At 58.3% G+C, this 17,403-nt stretch overlaps 1 protein-coding gene across 1 annotated transcript in view; it reads right to left on the bottom strand.

Moving 5' to 3' along the window:
- The window catches only part of LOC140390355 (zinc-binding protein A33-like), a 56,418-nt gene extending 39,071 nt beyond the window's left edge, over positions 1-17,347 (bottom strand). Inside the window, exons 1-4 of the mRNA XM_072475431.1 lie at positions 17,216-17,347; positions 11,250-11,351; positions 10,037-10,123; positions 8,263-8,487 (exon numbers count right to left, since the gene is read on the bottom strand). Coding sequence (XP_072331532.1) covers positions 8,263-8,487; positions 10,037-10,123; positions 11,250-11,330 — 393 coding nt within the window. The 5' untranslated portion in view covers positions 11,331-11,351; positions 17,216-17,347. The remainder of the gene's footprint in view (positions 1-8,262; positions 8,488-10,036; positions 10,124-11,249; positions 11,352-17,215) is intronic.
- Positions 17,348-17,403: the final 56 nt, after the last annotated feature.

Genomic DNA, 17,403 nt, shown 5'->3' with positions numbered 1-17,403 from the left:
GAGCTGTGAAGCAATTGTGCTATCCACAATGCTACCCCAACTGAACTCCTCAGACCATGTCCTGACATGGACTTTTCAAACTGTCTGAAGGCTGTAGGAGGAAAGTTTCCTCTACACAGTATCATCAAACACTCCCAGGACAGGTACAGCACGGGGTTAGATACAGAGTAAAGCTCCCTCTACACTGTCCCATCAAACACTCCCGGGACAGGTACAGCACGGGGTTAGATACAGAGTAAAGCTCCCTCTGCACTGTCCCCATCAAACACTCCCAGTACAGGTACAGCACGGGGTTAGATACAGAGTAAAGCTCCCTCTGCACTGTCCCCATCAAACACTCCCAGGACAGGTACAGCACGGGGTTAGATACAGAGTAAAGCTCCCTCTGCACTGTCCCCATCAAACACTCCCAGGATAGGTACAGCACGGGGTTAGATACAGAGTAAAGCTCATTCTACACTGTCCCCATCAAACACTCCCAGGACAGTTACAGAGTAACATTCCCACTACACTGTCCTGTCAAACATTCCCAGGGCAGTTACAGAGTAACATTCCCGCTACACTGTCCTGTCAAACATTCCCAGGGCAGTTACAGAGTAACATTCCCACTACACTGTCCTGTCAAGCATTCCCAGGGGCAGTTACTGAGTAACATTCCCGCTACACTGTCCTGTCAAACATTCCCAGGGGCAGTTACACAGTAACATTCCCGCTGCACTGTCCTGTCAAACATTCCCAGGGGCAGTTACAGAGTAACATTCCCACTACACTGTCCTGTCAAACATTCCCAGGGCAGTTACACAGTAACATTCCCGCTGCACTGTCCTGTCAAACATTCCCAGGGGCAGTTACAGAGTAACATTCCCGCTACACTGTCCTGTCAAACATTCCCAGGGGCAGTTACACAGTACCATTCCCGCTACACTGTCCTGTCAAACATTCCCATGGCAGTTACAGAGTAACATTCCCGCTACACTGTCCTGTCAAACATTCCCAGGGGCAGTTACAGAGTAACATTCCGACTACACTGTCCTGTCAAACATTCCCAGGGCAGTTACAGAGTAACATTCCCGCTACACTGTCCTGTCAAACATTCCCATGGCAGTTACACAGTAACATTCCCGCTGCACTGTCCTGTCAAACATTCCCATGGCAGTTACATAGTAACATTCCCGCTACACTGTCCTGTCAAACATTCCCATGGCAGTTACATAGTAACATTCCCGCTACACTGTCCTGTCAAACATTCCCAGGACAGTTACATAGTAACATTCCCGCTGCACTGTCCTGTCAAACATTCCCAGGGGCAGTTACAGAGTAACATTCCCACTACACTGTCCTGTCAAACATTCCCAGGGCAGTTACAGAGTAACATTCCCGCTACACTGTCCTGTCAAACACTCCGAGGACAGTTACAGAGTAACATTCCCGCTACACTGTCCTGTCAAACATTCCCAGGGGCAGTTACTGAGTAACATTCCCGCTACACTGTCCTGTCAAACATTCCCATGGCAGTTACATAGTAACATTCCCGCTACACTGTCCTGTCAAACATTCACAGGGCAGTTACAGAGTAACATTCCCACTACACTGTCCTGCCAAACATTCCCAGGGCAGTTACAGAGTAACATTCCCGCTACACTGTCCTGTCAAACACTCCCAGGACAGTTACAGAGTAACATTCCCGCTACATTGTCCTGTCAAACATTCCCAGGGGCAGTTACAGAGTAACATTCCCGCTACACTGTCCTGTCAAACATTCCCAGGGCAGTTACAGAGTAACATTCCCACTACACTGTCCTGTCAAACATTCCCAGGGCAGTTACACAGTAACATTCCCACTACACTGTCCTGTCAAACATTCCCTGGGGCAGTTACTGAGTAACATTCCCACTACACTGTCCTGTCAAACATTCCCTGGGGCAGTTACTGAGTAACATTCCCACTACACTGTCCTGTCAAACATTCCCTGGGGCAGTTACTGAGTAACATTCCCACTACACTGTCCTGTCAAACATTCCCATGGCAGTTACATAGTAACATTCCCGCTACACTGTCCTGTCAAACATTCCCATGGCAGTTACAGAGTAACATTCCCGCTACACTGTCCTGTCAAACATTCCCAGGGGCAGTTACAGAGTAACATTCCCGCTACACTGTCCTGTCAAACATTCCCAGGGGCAGTTACAGAGTAACATTCCCGCTACACTGTCCTGTCAAACATTCCCAGGGGCAGTGAGAACCATAGACCTTTTGCAGAAGGAGGCCACGAGTCTGCACCAGCCCTTGGAACGAGCGCCCTACTTAACCCCACTTCTCCACCTATCCACGTAACCCAGGAACCCCACCTAAACGTTTTGGACATTAAGGGCAATTTAGCACGGCCAATCCACCTAACCTACACATCTTTGGACTGTGGGAGGAAACCGGAGCACCCGGAGGAAACCCACGCAGACACGGGGAGGATGTGCAGACTCCGCACAGACAGTGACCCAAGCCGGAATCGAACCTGGGACGCTGGAGCTGTGAAGCAATTGTGCTATCCACAATGCTACCCCAACTGAACTCCTCAGACCATGTCCTGACATGGACTTTTCAAACTGTCTGAAGGCTGTAGGAGGGAAGTTTCCTCTACACAGTATCATCAAACACTCCCAGGACAGGTACAGCACGGGGTTAGATACAGAGTAAAGCTCCCTCTACACTGTCCCCATCAAACACTCCCAGGACAGGTACAGCACGGGGTTAGATACAGAGTAAAGCTCTCTCTATACTGTCCCATCAAACACTCCCAGGACAGGTACAGCACGGGGTTAGATACAGAGTAAAGCTCCCTCTGCACTGTCCCCATCAAACACTCCCAGGACAGGTACAGCACGGGGTTAGATACAGAGTAAAGCTCCCTCTACACTGTCCCATCAAACACTCCCAGGACAGGTACAGCACGGGGTTAGATACAGAGTAAAGCTCCCTCTACACTGTCCCATCAAACACTCCCAGGACAGGTACAGCACAGGGTTAGATACAGAGTAAAGCTCCCTCTACACTGTCCCATCAAACACTCCCAGGACAGGTACAGCACAGGGTTAGATACAGAGCGAAGCTCCCTCTACACTCCCATCAAACACTCCCAGGACAGGTACAGCACGGGGTTAGATACAGAGTAAAGCTCCCTCTGCACTGTCCCCATCAAACACTCCCAGGATAGGTACAGCACGGGGTTAGATACAGAGTAAAGCTCATTCTACACTGTCCCCATCAAACACTCCCAGGGCAGATACAGCACAGGGTTGGATACAGAGTAAAGCTCCCTCTGCAGGGAGCACTCCCAGGAGAGATACAGCATGGTGTTAGTCACAGAGTATGTGACCTAATAAATTTCACATACAAAGCTGTTTGAAAGTGGTGGAACAAATTGATCAAGTCATTGTAATAACTTACAGGATCCTTGGCTTTCAACACCAAGGAACAAAGTTCAAGAGCAAGGACATTATGCAGAACCTTTTTGAAACAACATTTAGACCTCAGCAGAAACAATGTGTCCCCGTCTGCGGAGCGCGCTCTCGGGAGGATATCCAGGATTCCGAGTGGAGATTCACTCGAACCACACAGGGATTCTGGGACTTCAATGACGTGGGCAAGTGGGGAATCTGGCATTGTTACCACAGAGCACTGAAGGGCAAGGGGACTAATAATAGAGAGGCTGAAAATTGTGGTGTTTTGATGGCATAGGTAAGGGACACAGGTGGAAGGTCACTGCCCAAAAGAGAGACGCAGGGGAGATGAGGAAACCTTTTATCTGATGCAACAATGTGTGATCTGGAATGCGCTGCGTGAAAGGGTGGCGATAGCAGATCGCATCACGACTTTCAAAAGGGAATTGGATTAATATTTAAGAGGGATAAACAATGTGAGGGTTTCAGGCAGACAGGATGTTCTTTTTCCATTTATGGGCTGTGGGCGTTGTTGGCAAGGCCAGGATTTATTGCCTATGCCTGCACGACTAAGTGGGCTGTTTGGCCATTCTCAGAATGCCGTTAAGAGTGAACTATATTGCTTCACCTGCCGCTGGTATCCCGAGGAGGACACTGCCGTGTCACCGCTGTACAGTTGTAATATTGGTGAAAGCACGTTCCTGCTTTCAAAAAACAAAAGCTTTACGTATTAAAAGTCGTTGCAAGACGGAAGCCAGAGTGGGGGTTGTCATAATATGCACACAGGTAGATGATGGTGCACAGACAGGCAGTGATTGACACACAGGATGACTAGTTAACACACAGAACACAGCAGCCAATCACCAGACAGGACACGACCACTATAAAGCCAGTGGGCACTAGTTTTCCCACTCTCTCGGGACCCAGCCTCTGAGACAGTCAGAGCCCGTGAGCAGCAACTAGAACACACACCATGTGGCAGTAAGATAGTCTGGTCAGGTTAGCCTCAGGTCTCCAGTCAAGTCAGCATAGAGTCAACCCACAGTTAAAGTACGTATGATAGTTAAGAGTTCAATAAAATTGAGTTGCATTTCTTCAAGTGTTGGAAGCCTGTCTCTCGCTGCAGCAAACGCAGTCCTCGCACACCCGGCATACCCAACACATCAGGAGTCTGCCTCCACAGGCGATTGCCTACGGGATGCTGCACTGTAGTTATCTCGGAATTAGTCACCAAGGGAGCCATTAATAATGCAAGGATGCCTTGGACAACACAATTGAATCTTAGAATAGTAACAGCACAGAACATGGCTATCAAACAGTCAGGCCTCTCCCAGCTCCTTATTGGATGGAGCTGTGCAGTTAACACAGCCCTTTATCCAGAGCCATGGATTCGCTTTCATCTAAGTATCGATCGACTTCTCTTTTGAATGCTACCAGTGAATCTGCTTGCTCCGCCTTTGCCGCCAACGCATTCCCGATCACGACAACCTGCTGTGCAAACAGAAAGATGCTTTCCAATTTTCCCCTCCTGTTTCTTTTTTTTTTGGGGGTCAAGCACCTCAATGCTGTGGTCACTGGCCCTTCAGCCGGAGGAAAGAGCTCCTCCTTAGGAGGTCGAGGGGCGACCTGATAGAGGCTTACACAATTATGAGGGGCATAGACAGGGTGGATAGTCGAGAGGCTTTTTTCCGGGGTAGAGGGGTCAATTACTAGGGGGCATAGCTTTAAGGTGCGAGGGGCAAGGTTTAGAGATGTACGAGGCAAGTTTTTTTTACACAGAGGGTAGTGGGTGCCTGGAACTCGCTGCCGGAGGAGGTGGTGGAAGCAGGGACGATAGTGACGTTTAAGGGGCATCATACATGAATAGGATGGGAATAGAGGGATACGGACTCCGGAAGTGTAGAAGATTTTAGTTTAGACGGGCAGCACGGTCGGCGCAGACTTGGAGGGCCGAAGGGCCTGTTCCTGTGCTGTACATTTCTTTGTTCTTTGTTATCAAAATCCGTCATGATTGTGAAGCCCTTGTTCAAAGCTCCTCGCGACCTTCTCTGCCCTATGGGAGGGTCGAGAATGACCCTCAGCTTTGGCTGCGTCTCCTCGTAACCCAAGTCCCTCAGCTCAGTCGCATTCAACAACCCGGCACCCTAACCCTAACCTCCTTAAAATGGGATCCAAACTGATGGCTGGAAAAGCATGAACATGATGAACGAAGGGCCTCCTCCTGCTCCTATTTTCTATGTTTCTATGAAAACACCGAGCAAATCTGAATCGGGATCAATAACGAGAATCGATTGGGGGAGGGTCAAAAATCAGAACGCACCACCTGACAAAACGACGAGGTACCCGGTTGGATCCAGAGTTCGGGAATCACCGCACACGGACCATTTGGCCCCGGGACAGAGCGGAGTCATTGTGCGAAATTCGGTTCCATTGGGGCACAGGGATCGGTACACAGGGCGAAGAATTTAAAACAGGGGGATGGACTTTCCTTCGGAACAGGAGCAGGCCATTCAGCCCCTCGAGCCTGCTCTGCCATTCAATGGCTAGTCATCCTCTTCCATGAAGGGTAGGTCGTGCCTCACAAACCTTATTGAGTTCTTTGAGTAGGTGACCAAACAGGTGGATGAGGGTAAAGCAGTTGATGTGGTGTATATGGATTTCAGTAAAGCGTTTGATAAGGTTCCCCACGGTAGGCTACTGCAGAAAATACGGAGGCTGGGGATTCAGGGTGATTTAGCAGTTTGGATCAGAAATTGGCTAGCTGTAAGAAGTCAGAGGGTGGTGATTGATGGGAAATGTTCAGCCTGGAGTTCAGTTACTAGTGGTGTACCACAAGGATCTGTTTTGGGGCCACTGCTGTTTGTCATTTTTATAAATGACCTGGGGGAGGGCGTAGAAGGATGGGTGAGTAAATTTGCAGATGACACTAAAGTCGGTGGCGTTGTGGACAGTGCAGAAGGATGTAACACGTTACAGAGGGACATAGATAAGCTGCAGAGCTGGGCTGAGAGGTGGCAAATGGAGTTTAATGCAGAAAAGTGTGAGGTGGTTCATTTTGGAAGGAATAACAGGAAGACAGAGTACTGGGCTAATGGTAAGATTCTTGGCAGTGTGGATGAGCAGAGAGATCTCGGTGTCCATGTACATAGATCCCTGAAAGTTGCCACCTAGGTTGAGAGGGTTGTTAAGAAGGCGTACGGTGTGTTCGCTTTTATTGGTAGAGGGATTGAGTTTCGGAGCCATGAGGTCATGTTTCAGCTGTACAAAACTCTGGTGTGGCCGCATTTGGAGTATTGCGTGCAATTCTGGTCGCCGCATTCTAGGAAGGATGTGGAAGCATTGGAAAGGGTGCAGAGGAGATTTACCAGAATGTTGTCTGGTAAGGAGGGAAGATCTTATGAGGAAAGGCTGAGGGACTTGAGGCTGTTTTTGTCAGCGAGAAGAAGGTTAAGAGGTGACTTAATTGAGGTATACAAGATGATCAGAGGATTGGATAGGGTGGACAGTGAGAGCCTTTTTCCTCGGATGGTTATGTCTAGCACGAGGGGACATAGCTTTAAATTGAGGGGAGATAGATAGATATAAGACAGATGTCAGAGGTAGGTTCTTTACTCAGAGAGTAGTAAGGGCATGGAATGCCCTGCCTGCAACAGTAGTGGACTCGCCAACACGAAGGGCATTCAAATGGTCATTGGATAGACATATGGACGATAAGGGAATAGAGTAGATGGGCTTTAGAGTGGTTTCACAGGTCGGCGCAACATCGAGGGCCGAAGGGCCTGTACTGCGCTGTAATGTTTTATGTTCTATGTTCTTCCATACCTTGTGTTAATCAGAAACCTATCAATCTCTGCTTTAAACAGACTCAATGACTGAGCTTCCACAGCCCTCTGGGATAGAGAACTCTAAAGATTCAACCTCTTGTGTAAAGACATTTCAACTCGTCCTGCTCCAAAGTGACATCGCCCTTATTTTGAAATTGTGCTCCCTGGTTCTTGACTCCCCAACTCGGGGACACATCTCACCTGCACCTACCCGGCCTTTTCCATTAAGTATTTTGTAGGTTTCAATGAGATGACCGCTCGCTCTTTGAAACTCTAGAGAATACAGGTCCAGTTTCCCAATCTCACTTCATAGCACAGTCATCCCCGGAACAAGTGTGGTGAACCTCCGTTGCCCTCCCTTTATGGCAATAATATCCCGAGGTAAGGAAACCAAAGATGAACACAGTACTCTGTCTCATTATGCAGACATGCACGTAATGATATACAAACAGGCAGCTAATGAATACAGAGAACAGGACATAACCAATCAGCAGGCAGAACACTTGGGGGTGGTTTCCCACTCTAAAAGGCACGAGGCATTCACACTCCGCCTCTTTCCACTTGTGACATCTACAGTGTGAGTCAGGGTGTATGTATCATACAACTCCTACAGCACGTGGCTAGTCTGGTTCAGTTGGACAGATTAATCACACTAGGTTAGCAGAGAGTCGAACTCAGAGGATTGAGCCAACTGTGTGACAGGTTCAATAAATCATACGGAACTAACTTCAAGGTGTGGAGTATCTCTCAGGTAAAGCTGCATCCAATTGCAGCCCGTGTTACCTTACTGTGCTGAACACGACATACTCCAGGTGCCGTCTAACCAATCTCTCATACGATTGAAGCAAGGTCTCACTGTCCTCTCGCGATAAAGGCTAACGTTCCATTAGCCTCTCCGAGTGACTGACCCAGTGACTCCAGAGCTCCCTTCATGCCCCGGGCACAGAAACGTGGACGATTCTACCCGCTACTTTGTCGGACCCCCCCCTGGAGCAGGTTCTTACCCTCAGAAGCTGCGTCTCCTCCTGCGTCGACTGAATCTCTTCGAGCGCCCGTTCAATGAGGACGCATCGCTCCGAGATCAGTGCCATGTTTTCCACCAGCTGGTTGATGGCGGACTCGGCCACGGCTCTCAGCCTCTGGATCAAGGCCCGCTCCCGCTGCTGGAGGAACTGCTGCAGCTCCGCAAACTCCGCCACCATCTGATCCTGCAGGCGGTTGGTATGATCCTGGGAATGGTTGTTTGGAATCAGATTAGCCCACCGAGACAGCTGACTGACAATCAAAACAAATCCCCATTTCCCCAGTCCCATCCCGGAGCCATCAACCACCTTTGCTAGAAACATTTACCACAAAATCATTTGTTCATGTCCACAGATCTCTGAAGGCTGCCACTCTTAAGTGGACAGAGCCGTGAAGAAGGCCTATAGTGTGTTTGCGTTTATTAACAGGGGGCTTGAGTTTAAGAGCCGAGGGGTTATGCTGCAGGACCCTGGTGAGACCACATTTGGAGTACTGTGCGCAGTTCTGATCACCTCACTATTGGAAGGATGTGGAAGCATTGGAAAGGGTGCAAAGGAGATTTACCAGGATGCTGCCTGGATTGGAGGATAGGTCTTATGAGGAAAGGTTGAGGGAGCTAGGGCTTTTCTCTTTGGCGTGGAGGAGGATGAGAGGCGACTTAATAGAGGTTTATATGATGATGAGGGGGATAGATAGAGTGGACGTTCAGAGACTATTTCCTCGGATGGATGTAGTTGTTACAAGGGGGCATAACTATAAGATTCAGGGTGGAAGATAGGAGGGATGTCCGAGGTAGGTTCTTTACTCAGAGTGGTTAGGGTGTGGAATGGACTGCCTGCTGTGATAGTGGAGTCGGACACTTTAGGAACTTTCAAGCGGTTATTGGATAGGCACATGGAGCACACCAGAGCGACAGGTAGTGGGATAGCTTGATGTTGGTTTCGGACAAAGCTCGGCACAACATCGAGGGCCGAAGGGCCTGTTCTGTGCTGTACTGTTCTATGTTCACACTTCAAAAGTACTTTGTTAGTTGGAAGATCTCCCCTCTTGTCCTGCGGTTCAAGGGGATATACAAATGTAAGTCTTTTTTAAATTCTTCATTCATAATTACAAGGAGCCACAGCACTCTTAGACTTGACTTTTACAACATGTGGATATTCCTAAACCTTAGAGGTGTCAAGGCCAATTGATAAGGTGGTTTGAAAAGCATGGGGGTTACTCGGGTTTACAAGTTGAAGGATAACAGATAAAACAAAGAGATCATGGCTGGCACATTATAAACTGCTGGTAAAAGCCTCTGCTGGAGTATTGCGGGCACCGAGCTTCAGACATTGTAACGGTTACAGTGGAGGTTTACCACTATATTACCAACAGTGATGAAGTTCAGCTCGGAGAAGAGGTTGGGAAAAATAGGACTGTCCACCCTCCTGTCTCTCATTTACCCGCCAGGCTCGTTCCCCCGCCTGACTCGTTCCCCCCCTTCCCTCGTGGCCCCCCCCTTCCTCTACCAGCCTCCCCGAACAGGCGCCGGAATGTGGCGACTAGGGGCTTTTCACAGTAACTTCATTTGAAGCCTACTTGTGGCAATAAGCGATTTTCGTTTCTAGACCAGAGTGTTACCCACCGAGCCATGCAGGTTAAAATAGGGCACTGTTCGAATGGCAGAGGCCTTTACAATATAACCTCTTTGTAAACTGCACCCATACACGTGGATTTAATAAGGCCTCTGTTGATTTCACAAGTAGAAAATCTCACCAGGGTTTCGGAGATCTTCAGTCCTGTTGCTGCGTGTGAATCGCGATATTCGCTCAGTTTCTTCTGGAGCAGCTGAATCGAGTTCGCCTTGAAGGGAGATAAAATATTGGTCGCGTCAGCTCGGTTGCTCTCGCTCGAAGGTCAACACAGAGCTCCTAAAAGGGGCAGAACCCATCTTATTCCTTATCGTCACAAACTGATGTGTCCTCACTAAGTGCTCAACGCCATGACACACAGTTCGCAAACGGTGTGCCGCGACCTGCTGTTCTTCCACTTCTCTTTCTATTTTCTAAAGAGGCCGGTCCTTTCTCCGTTCTATATTTCCACAAACCCGCAAGTTCCCCTCCGCGCCTCTCACCATCGGGACTTGAGAAACTTAATCGGCCGTTCCTTCACTGCCGCTGGATCAAAATGCTGGACCTCCCTCCCTGACAGCGCAGTGGGTGTACCTACACCACATGGACTGCAGCAGGCCGAGAAGGCTGTATTCCCAGCACCACCTTCTCAAAGGGTAGGCAACAATTCTCGGCCTAGCAAGTGAGTCCCACATCCAGCGGGCGAATATATTGTTAAAAAATACTGCCTGCGACCCATCTGTTCTTGCCTTCATTTGTGACATGTGAACAGGGGCAGTGAAAGGACAAGTCTCCGGTGCCTCTCTGCCTGTTTTCAGATGAGGTTAAGCGGGCAGGTGGGAGTGGGCAGTCACATTCTTGGTGAAATGCTGTCCCTTTTCAGAGCTCCCCGTGGGAAGTGAGAACGAGAGGTGGACTTCCCTGTTCAAACCTGGCTCAATGCACTGAAAGTGGACAGTCATGATTATAAAGAAAAGATTGTCTCACTTATCCCAATCCCAATACACCCCCATCGAAGCCAATCAAGTACTTTTACTGACGCCTCGGAAACCGGACTTGCAGGAAACGTGGCAGCCGATTGGCGCACAGCAGGATCCCACAAAAAGCAATGAGCAAGTAATCTTTTTATTTCAGTGACGTTAACTGAGGGATCAATTCGGGTCACGACACCGTGTTCTTCGGTGATTTAACGGCCGTGAAGTCTTTTGCCATTCGCCTGAGAGGGCAGCTCGGGCCTCCAAAATATCCCATCCGCAAGGCGACACCTCCAGCGGCCTGTGTATGAGGAACGTTTGAGGACTCTGGGTCTGTACTCGTTGGAGTTTAGAAGGATGAGAGGGGATCTTATTGAAACTTACAGGATACTGCGAGGCCTGGATTGAGTGGACGTGGAGAGGATGTTTCCACTTGTCGGAAAAACTAGAACCAGACGACATCATCTCAGACTAAAGGGGACGATCCTTTAAAACAGAAATGAGGAGGAATTTCTTCAGCCAGTGATAGTAAGGTTCTTGATTAATAAGGGGGTCAGGGGTTATGGGGAGAAGGCAGGAGAATGGGGATGAGAAATTATCAGCCATGATTGAATGGCGGAGCAGACTCGATGGGCCGAGTGGCCTAATTCTGCTCTTACATCTTATGGCCAGACACTCCCTCAGTTCTCCACTGGCACGTCAGCCTGGATTTATGCACTTGGGTGTCTGGGGGCAGGGGCTCAAACCCACTCCCCACCATCTGACTCCGGAGTCATGCAAATGCCACCCATGGGGCGGCATCTGCCACATTCGGGACTTCCTGACTGATCGAATCCCCTGGGAAGTTGGGGGATTGGAGTGATCAGTCAGTGCTCATGCTGTGACTGACCGACCCTCCCCACCAATGAGCAGTTTGCCCTGTTGCCCACATAATGAGAGAAGGGGGGAAATGGGGCACGAGGAGCAAATGCTTGGGCAAAGGGGTTCTGACCCATCAAACCTAGCCCAGCATGGCATTGCTGGGGGCTAAGAAGGGGGAGGCGAGGCGAGGCGGGGCGAGGCGGGGCGTCAGGGGGTGGCAGGGGTCAGGGGGTGGCAGGGGTCAGGGGGTGGCAGGGGTCAGGGGGTGGCAGGGGTCAGGGGGTGGCAGGGGTCAGGGGGTGGCAGGGGTCAGGGGGTGGCAGGGGTCAGGGGGTGGCAGGGGTCAGCAGGGGGTGGCAGGGGTCAGCAGGGGGTGGCAGGGGTCAGCAGGGGGTGGCAGGGGTCAGCAGGGGGTGGCAGGGGTCAGCAGGGGGTGGCAGGGGTCAGCAGGGGGTGGCAGGGGTCAGCAGGGGGTGGCAGGGGTCAGCAGGGGGTGGCAGGGGTCAGCGGGGTGGCAGGGGTCAGGGGGTGGCAGGGGTCAGGGGGTGGCAGGGGTCAGGGGGTGGCAGGGGTCAGGGGGTGGCAGGGGTCAGGGGGTGGCAGGGGTCAGGGGGGTGGCAGGGGTCAGGGGGTGGCAGGGGTCAGGGGGTGGCAGGGGTCAGGGGGTGGCAGGGGTCAGGGGGTGGCAGGGGTCAGGGGGTGGCAGGGGTCAGGGGGTGGCAGGGGTCAGGGGGTGGCAGGGGTCAGGGGGTGGCAGGGGTCAGGGGGTGGCAGGGGTCAGGGGGTGGCAGGGGTCAGGGGGTGGCAGGGGTCAGGGGGTGGCAGGGGTCAGGGGGTGGCAGGGGTCAGGGGGTGGCAGGGGTCAGGGGGTGGCAGGGGTCAGGGGGGGTGGCAGGGGTCAGGGGGTGGCAGGGGTCAGGGGGTGGCAGGGGTCAGGGGTGGCAGGGGTCAGGGGGTGGCAAGGGGTCAGGGGGTGGCAGGGGGTCAGGGGGTGGCAGGGGTTCAGGGGGTGGCAGGGGTCAGGGGGGTGGCAGGGGTCAGGGGGTGGCAGGGGTCAGGGGTGGCAGGGGTCAGGGGGTGGCAGGGGTCAGGGGGGTGGCAGGGGTCAGGGGGTGGCAGGGGTCAGGGGGTGGCAGGGGTCAGGGGGTGGCAGGGGTCAGGGGGTGGCAGGGGTCAGGGGGTGGCAGGGGTCAGGGGGTGGCAGGGGTCAGGGTGGTGGCAGGGGTCAGGGGGTGGCAGGGGTCAGGGGGGTGGCAGGGGTCAGGGGGTGGCAAGGGGTCAGGGGGTGGCAGGGGTCAGGGGGTGGCAGGGGTCAGGGGGTGGCAGGGGTCAGGGTGGTGGCAGGGGTCAGGGGGTGGCAGGGGTCAGGGGGTGGCAGGGGTCAGGGGGGTGGGCAGGGGTCAGGGGGTGGCAGGGGTCAGGGGGTGGCAGGGGTCAGGGGGTGGCAGGGGTCAGGGGGTGGCAGGGGTCAGGGGGTGGCAGGGGTCAGGGGGGTGGCAGGGGTCAGGGGGTGGCAGGGGTCAGGGGGTGGCAGGGGTCAGGGAGGTGGCAGGGGTCAGGGGGTGGCAGGGGTCAGGGGGTGTGCAGGGGTCAGGGGGTGGCAGGGGTCAGGGGGGTGGCAGGGGGTCAGGGGGTGGCAGGGGTCAGGGGGTGGCAGGGGTCAGGGGGTGGCAGGGGTCAGGGGGGTGGCAGGGGTCAAGGGGGTGGCAGGGGTCAGGGGGTGGCAGGGGTCAGGGGGGTGGCAGGGGTCAGGGGTGGCAGGGGTCAGGGGGTGGCAGGGGGTCAGGGGGGTGGCAGGGGTCAGGGGGTGGCAGGGGTCAGGGGGTGGCAGGGGTCAGGGGGTGGCAGGGGTCAGGTGGTGGCAGGGGTCAGGGGTGGCAGGGGTCAGGGGGTGGCAGGGGTCAGGGGGTGGCAGGGGGTCAGGGGGTCAGGGGGTGGCAGGGGTCAGGGGGGTGGCAGGGGTCAGGGGGTGGCAGGGGTCAGGGGGGTGGCAGGGGGTCAGGGGGTGGCAGGGGGTCAGGGGGTGGCAGGGGGTCAGGGGGTGGCAGGGGTCAGGGGGTGGCAGGGGTCAGGGGGGTGGCAGGGGTCAGGGGGTGGCAGGGGTCAGGGGGTGGCAGGGGGTCAGGGGGTGGCAGGGGTCAGGGGGTGGCAGGGGTCAGGGGGTGGCAGGGGTCAGGGGGGTGGCAGGGGTCAGGGGGTGGCAGGGGTCAGGGGGTGGCAGGGGTCAGGGGGTGGCAGGGGTCAGGGGGGTGGCAGGGGGTCAGGGGGTGGCAGGGGTCAGGGGGTGGCAGGGGTCAGGGGGTGGCAGGGGTCAGGGGTGCGGTGGCAGGGGTCAGGGGGTGGCAGGGGTCAGGGGGTGGCAGGGGTCAGGGGGGTGGCAGGGGGTCAGGGGGTGGCAGGGGTCAGGGGGTGGCAGGGGTCAGGGGGGTGGCAGGGGTCAGGGGGGGTGGCAGGGGTCAGGGGGTGGCAGGGGTCAGGGGGTGGCAGGGGTCAGGGGGTGGCAGGGGGTCAGGGGGTGGCAGGGGTCAGGGGGGTGGCAGGGGTCAGGGGTGGCAGGGGTCAGGGGGTGGCAGGGGTCAGGGGGGGTGGCAGGGGGTCAGGGGGTGGCAGGGTCAGGGGGTGGCAGGGGTCAGGGGGTGGCAGGGGTCAGGGGGTGGCAGGGGGTCAGGGGGTGGCAGGGGTCAGGGGGTGGCAGGGGGTGCAGGGGTCAGGGGGTGGCAGGGGTCAGGGGGTGGCAGGGGTCAGGGGGTGGCAGGGTCAGGGGGTGGCAGGGTCAGGGTGTCAGGGGGTCAGGGTGGCAGGGGTCAGGGGGTGGCAGGGGGTCAGGGGGTGGCAGGGGTCAGGGGGTGGCAGGGGTCAGGGGGTGGCAGGGGTCAGGGGGTGGCAGGGGTCAGGGGGTGGCAGGGGTCAGGGGGTGGCAGGGGTCAGGGGGTGGCAGGGGTCAGGGCAGTGGCAGGGGGTGGCAGGGAGGGGGTCAGGGGGGTGGCAGGGGTCAGGGGGTGGCAGGGGTCAGGGGGTGGCAGGGGTCAGGGGGTGGCAGGGGGTCAGGGGGTGGCAGGGGTCAGGGGGTGGCAGGGGTCAGGGGGTGGCAGGGGTCAGGGGGTGGCAGGGGTCAGGGGGTGGCAGGGGTCAGGGGGTGGCAGGGGTCAGGGGGTGGCAGGGGTCAGGGGGGTGGCAGGGGTCAGGGGGTGGCAGGGGTCAGGGGGGTGGCAGGGGGTCAGGGGTGGCAGGGGTCAGGGGTGGCAGGGGTCAGGGGTGGCAGGGGGGTCAGGGGTGGCAGGGGTCAGGGGTGGCAGGGGTCAGGGGTGGCAGGGGTCAGGGGGGTGGCAGGGGTCAGGGGGTGGCAGGGGGTCAGGGGTGGCAGGGGTCAGGGTGGCAGGGGTCAGGGGGTGGCAGGGGTCGGCAGGGGGTCAGGGGGTGGCAGGGGGTGGCAGGGGTCGGCAGGGGGTGGGCAGAGGGTGGCAGGGGTCGGCAGGGGTCGGCAGAGGGTGGCAGGGGGTGGCAGGGGGTGGCAGGGGGTGGCAGGGGTCAGGGGGTGGCGGGGGTCAGGGGGGTGGCGGGGGTCAGGGGGTGGCGGGGGTCAGGGGGTGGCGGGGGTCAGGGCGGGTCGGGGGTGGCGGGGGTCAGGGGGTGGCGGGGGTCAGGGGGTGGCGGGGGTCAGGGGCGGTGGGCGGGGGTCAGGGGGTGCGGGGGTCAGGGGGGTGGCGGGGGGTCAGGGGGTGGCGGGGGTCAGGGGGTGGCGGTGGGGGGGTCAGGGGGGTGGCGGGGGTCAGGGGGTGGCGGGGGGTCAGGGGGGTGGCGGGGGTCAGGGGGTGGCGGGGGTCAGGGGGGTGGCGGGGGTCAGGGGGTGGCGGGGGTCAGGGGGGTGGCGGGGGTCAGGGGGTGGCGGGGGTCAGGGGGTGGCGGGGGTCAGGGGGTGGCGGGGGTCAGGGGGTGGCGGGGGTCAGGGGGGTGGCGGGGGTCAGGGGGTGGCGGGGGTCAGGGGGGTGGCGGGGGTCAGGGGGTGGCGGGGGTCAGGGGGTGGCGGGGGTCAGGGGGTGGCGGGGGTCAGGGGGTGGCGGGGGTCAGGGGGTGGCGGGGGTCAGGGGGTGGCGGGGGTCAGGGGGTGGCGGGGGTCAGGGGGTGGCGGGGGTCAGGGGGGTGGCGGGGGTCAGGGGGTGGCGGGGGGTCAGGGGGTGGCGGGGGTCAGGGGGGTGGCGGGGGTCAGGGGGTGGCGGGGGTCAGGGGGGTGGCGGGGGGTCAGGGGGTGGCGGGGGTCAGGAGGGTGGCGGGGGTCAGGGGGTGGCGGGGGTCAGGGGGTGGCGGGGGTCAGGGGGTGGCGGGGGGTCAGGGGGTGGCGGGGGTCAGGGGGTGGCGGGGGTCAGGGGGCGGGTGGCGGGGGGGCGGGGGGTCAGGGGGGGTGGCGGGGGTCAGGGGGTGGCGGGGGTCAGGGGGTGGCGGGGGTCAGGGGGTGGCGGGGGTCAGGGGGTGGCGGGGGTCAGGGGGTGGCGGGGGTCAGGGGGTGGCGGGGGTCAGGGGGGTGGCGGGTGGCAGGGGGTGGCGGGTGGCAGGGGGTGGCGGGTGGCAGGGGGTGGCGGGTGGCAGGGGGTGGCGGGTGGCAGGGGTGGGCGGGTGGCAGGGCCAGGGGTCGGCAGGGGGGTGGCAGGGGGCCAGGGGTCGGCAGGGGGGTGGCAGGGGCCAGGGGTCGGCAGGGGGTGGCAGGGGCCAGGGGTCGGCAGGGGGGTGGCAGGGGCCAGGGGTCGGCAGGGGGTGGCAGGGGCAGGGGGTGGCAGGGGCCGGGGGTGGCAGGGGGCCGGGGGTGGCAGGGGCCGGGGGGTGGCAGGGGCGGGGGGTGGCAGGGGTCAGGGGGGTGGCAGGGGTCAGGGGGTGGCAGGGGTCAGGGGGTGGCAGGGGTCAGGGGGTGGCAGGGGTCAGGGGGGTGGCAGGGGTCAGGGGGTGGCAGGGGTCAGGGGGTGGCAGGGGTCAGGGGGTGGCAGGGGGTCAGGGGGTGGCAGGGGTCAGGGGGTGGCAGGGGTCAGGGGGTGGCAGGGGTCAGGGGGGTGGCAGGGGTCAGGGGGTGGCAGGGGTCAGGGGGTGGCAGGGGTCAGGGGGTGGCAGGGGTCAGGGGGTGGCAGGGGTCAGGGGGTGGCAGGGGTCAGGGGGTGGCAGGGGTCAGGGGTGGCAGGGGTCAGGGGGTGGCAGGGGTCAGGGGGTGGCAGGGGTCAGGGGGGTGGCAGGGGTCAGGGGGTGGCAGGGGTCAGGGGGTGGCAGGGGTCAGGGGGGTGGCAGGGGTCAGGGGGTGGCAGGGGTCAGGGGGGTGGCAGGGGTCCGGGTGGAGGGCAGGGGGGCTGGCAGGCAGGTGGCAGGGGGGCTGGCAGGCAGGGGGCAGCAGGCAGGTGGCAGGGGACAGGGTGGCAGGGGGCAGCAGGCAGGTGGCAGGGTGGCAGGGGTCGGGGTGGGCAGGGGTCGGGTGGCAGGAAAGCAGTGGCCAGCAGCCGGGCTGTGCTGACCTTGCAGACGGTGTAGGCGCTCTTGATGGCCGTGCAGCTGTGGGCGCTGTGCTGGGCCGAGCTGCGGCAAGCCCGGCACACCAGCTGCAGGTCCTCGGAGCAGAAGAGGCGGAGGTCCTGCTGGTGGAGGTGGCAGAGCAGCGGGCTGCCTGCCGGCCCCGGCTCGGGCTGCCACAGCCGCTGGAAAC

The sequence above is a fragment of the Scyliorhinus torazame genome, chromosome 14 (assembly GCF_047496885.1).
Source record: "Scyliorhinus torazame isolate Kashiwa2021f chromosome 14, sScyTor2.1, whole genome shotgun sequence".
NCBI lineage: Eukaryota > Metazoa > Chordata > Chondrichthyes > Carcharhiniformes > Scyliorhinidae > Scyliorhinus > Scyliorhinus torazame.
Note: the sequence above shows the minus strand (reverse complement) of the source record. Positions and strands in the feature narration are given on the sequence as shown.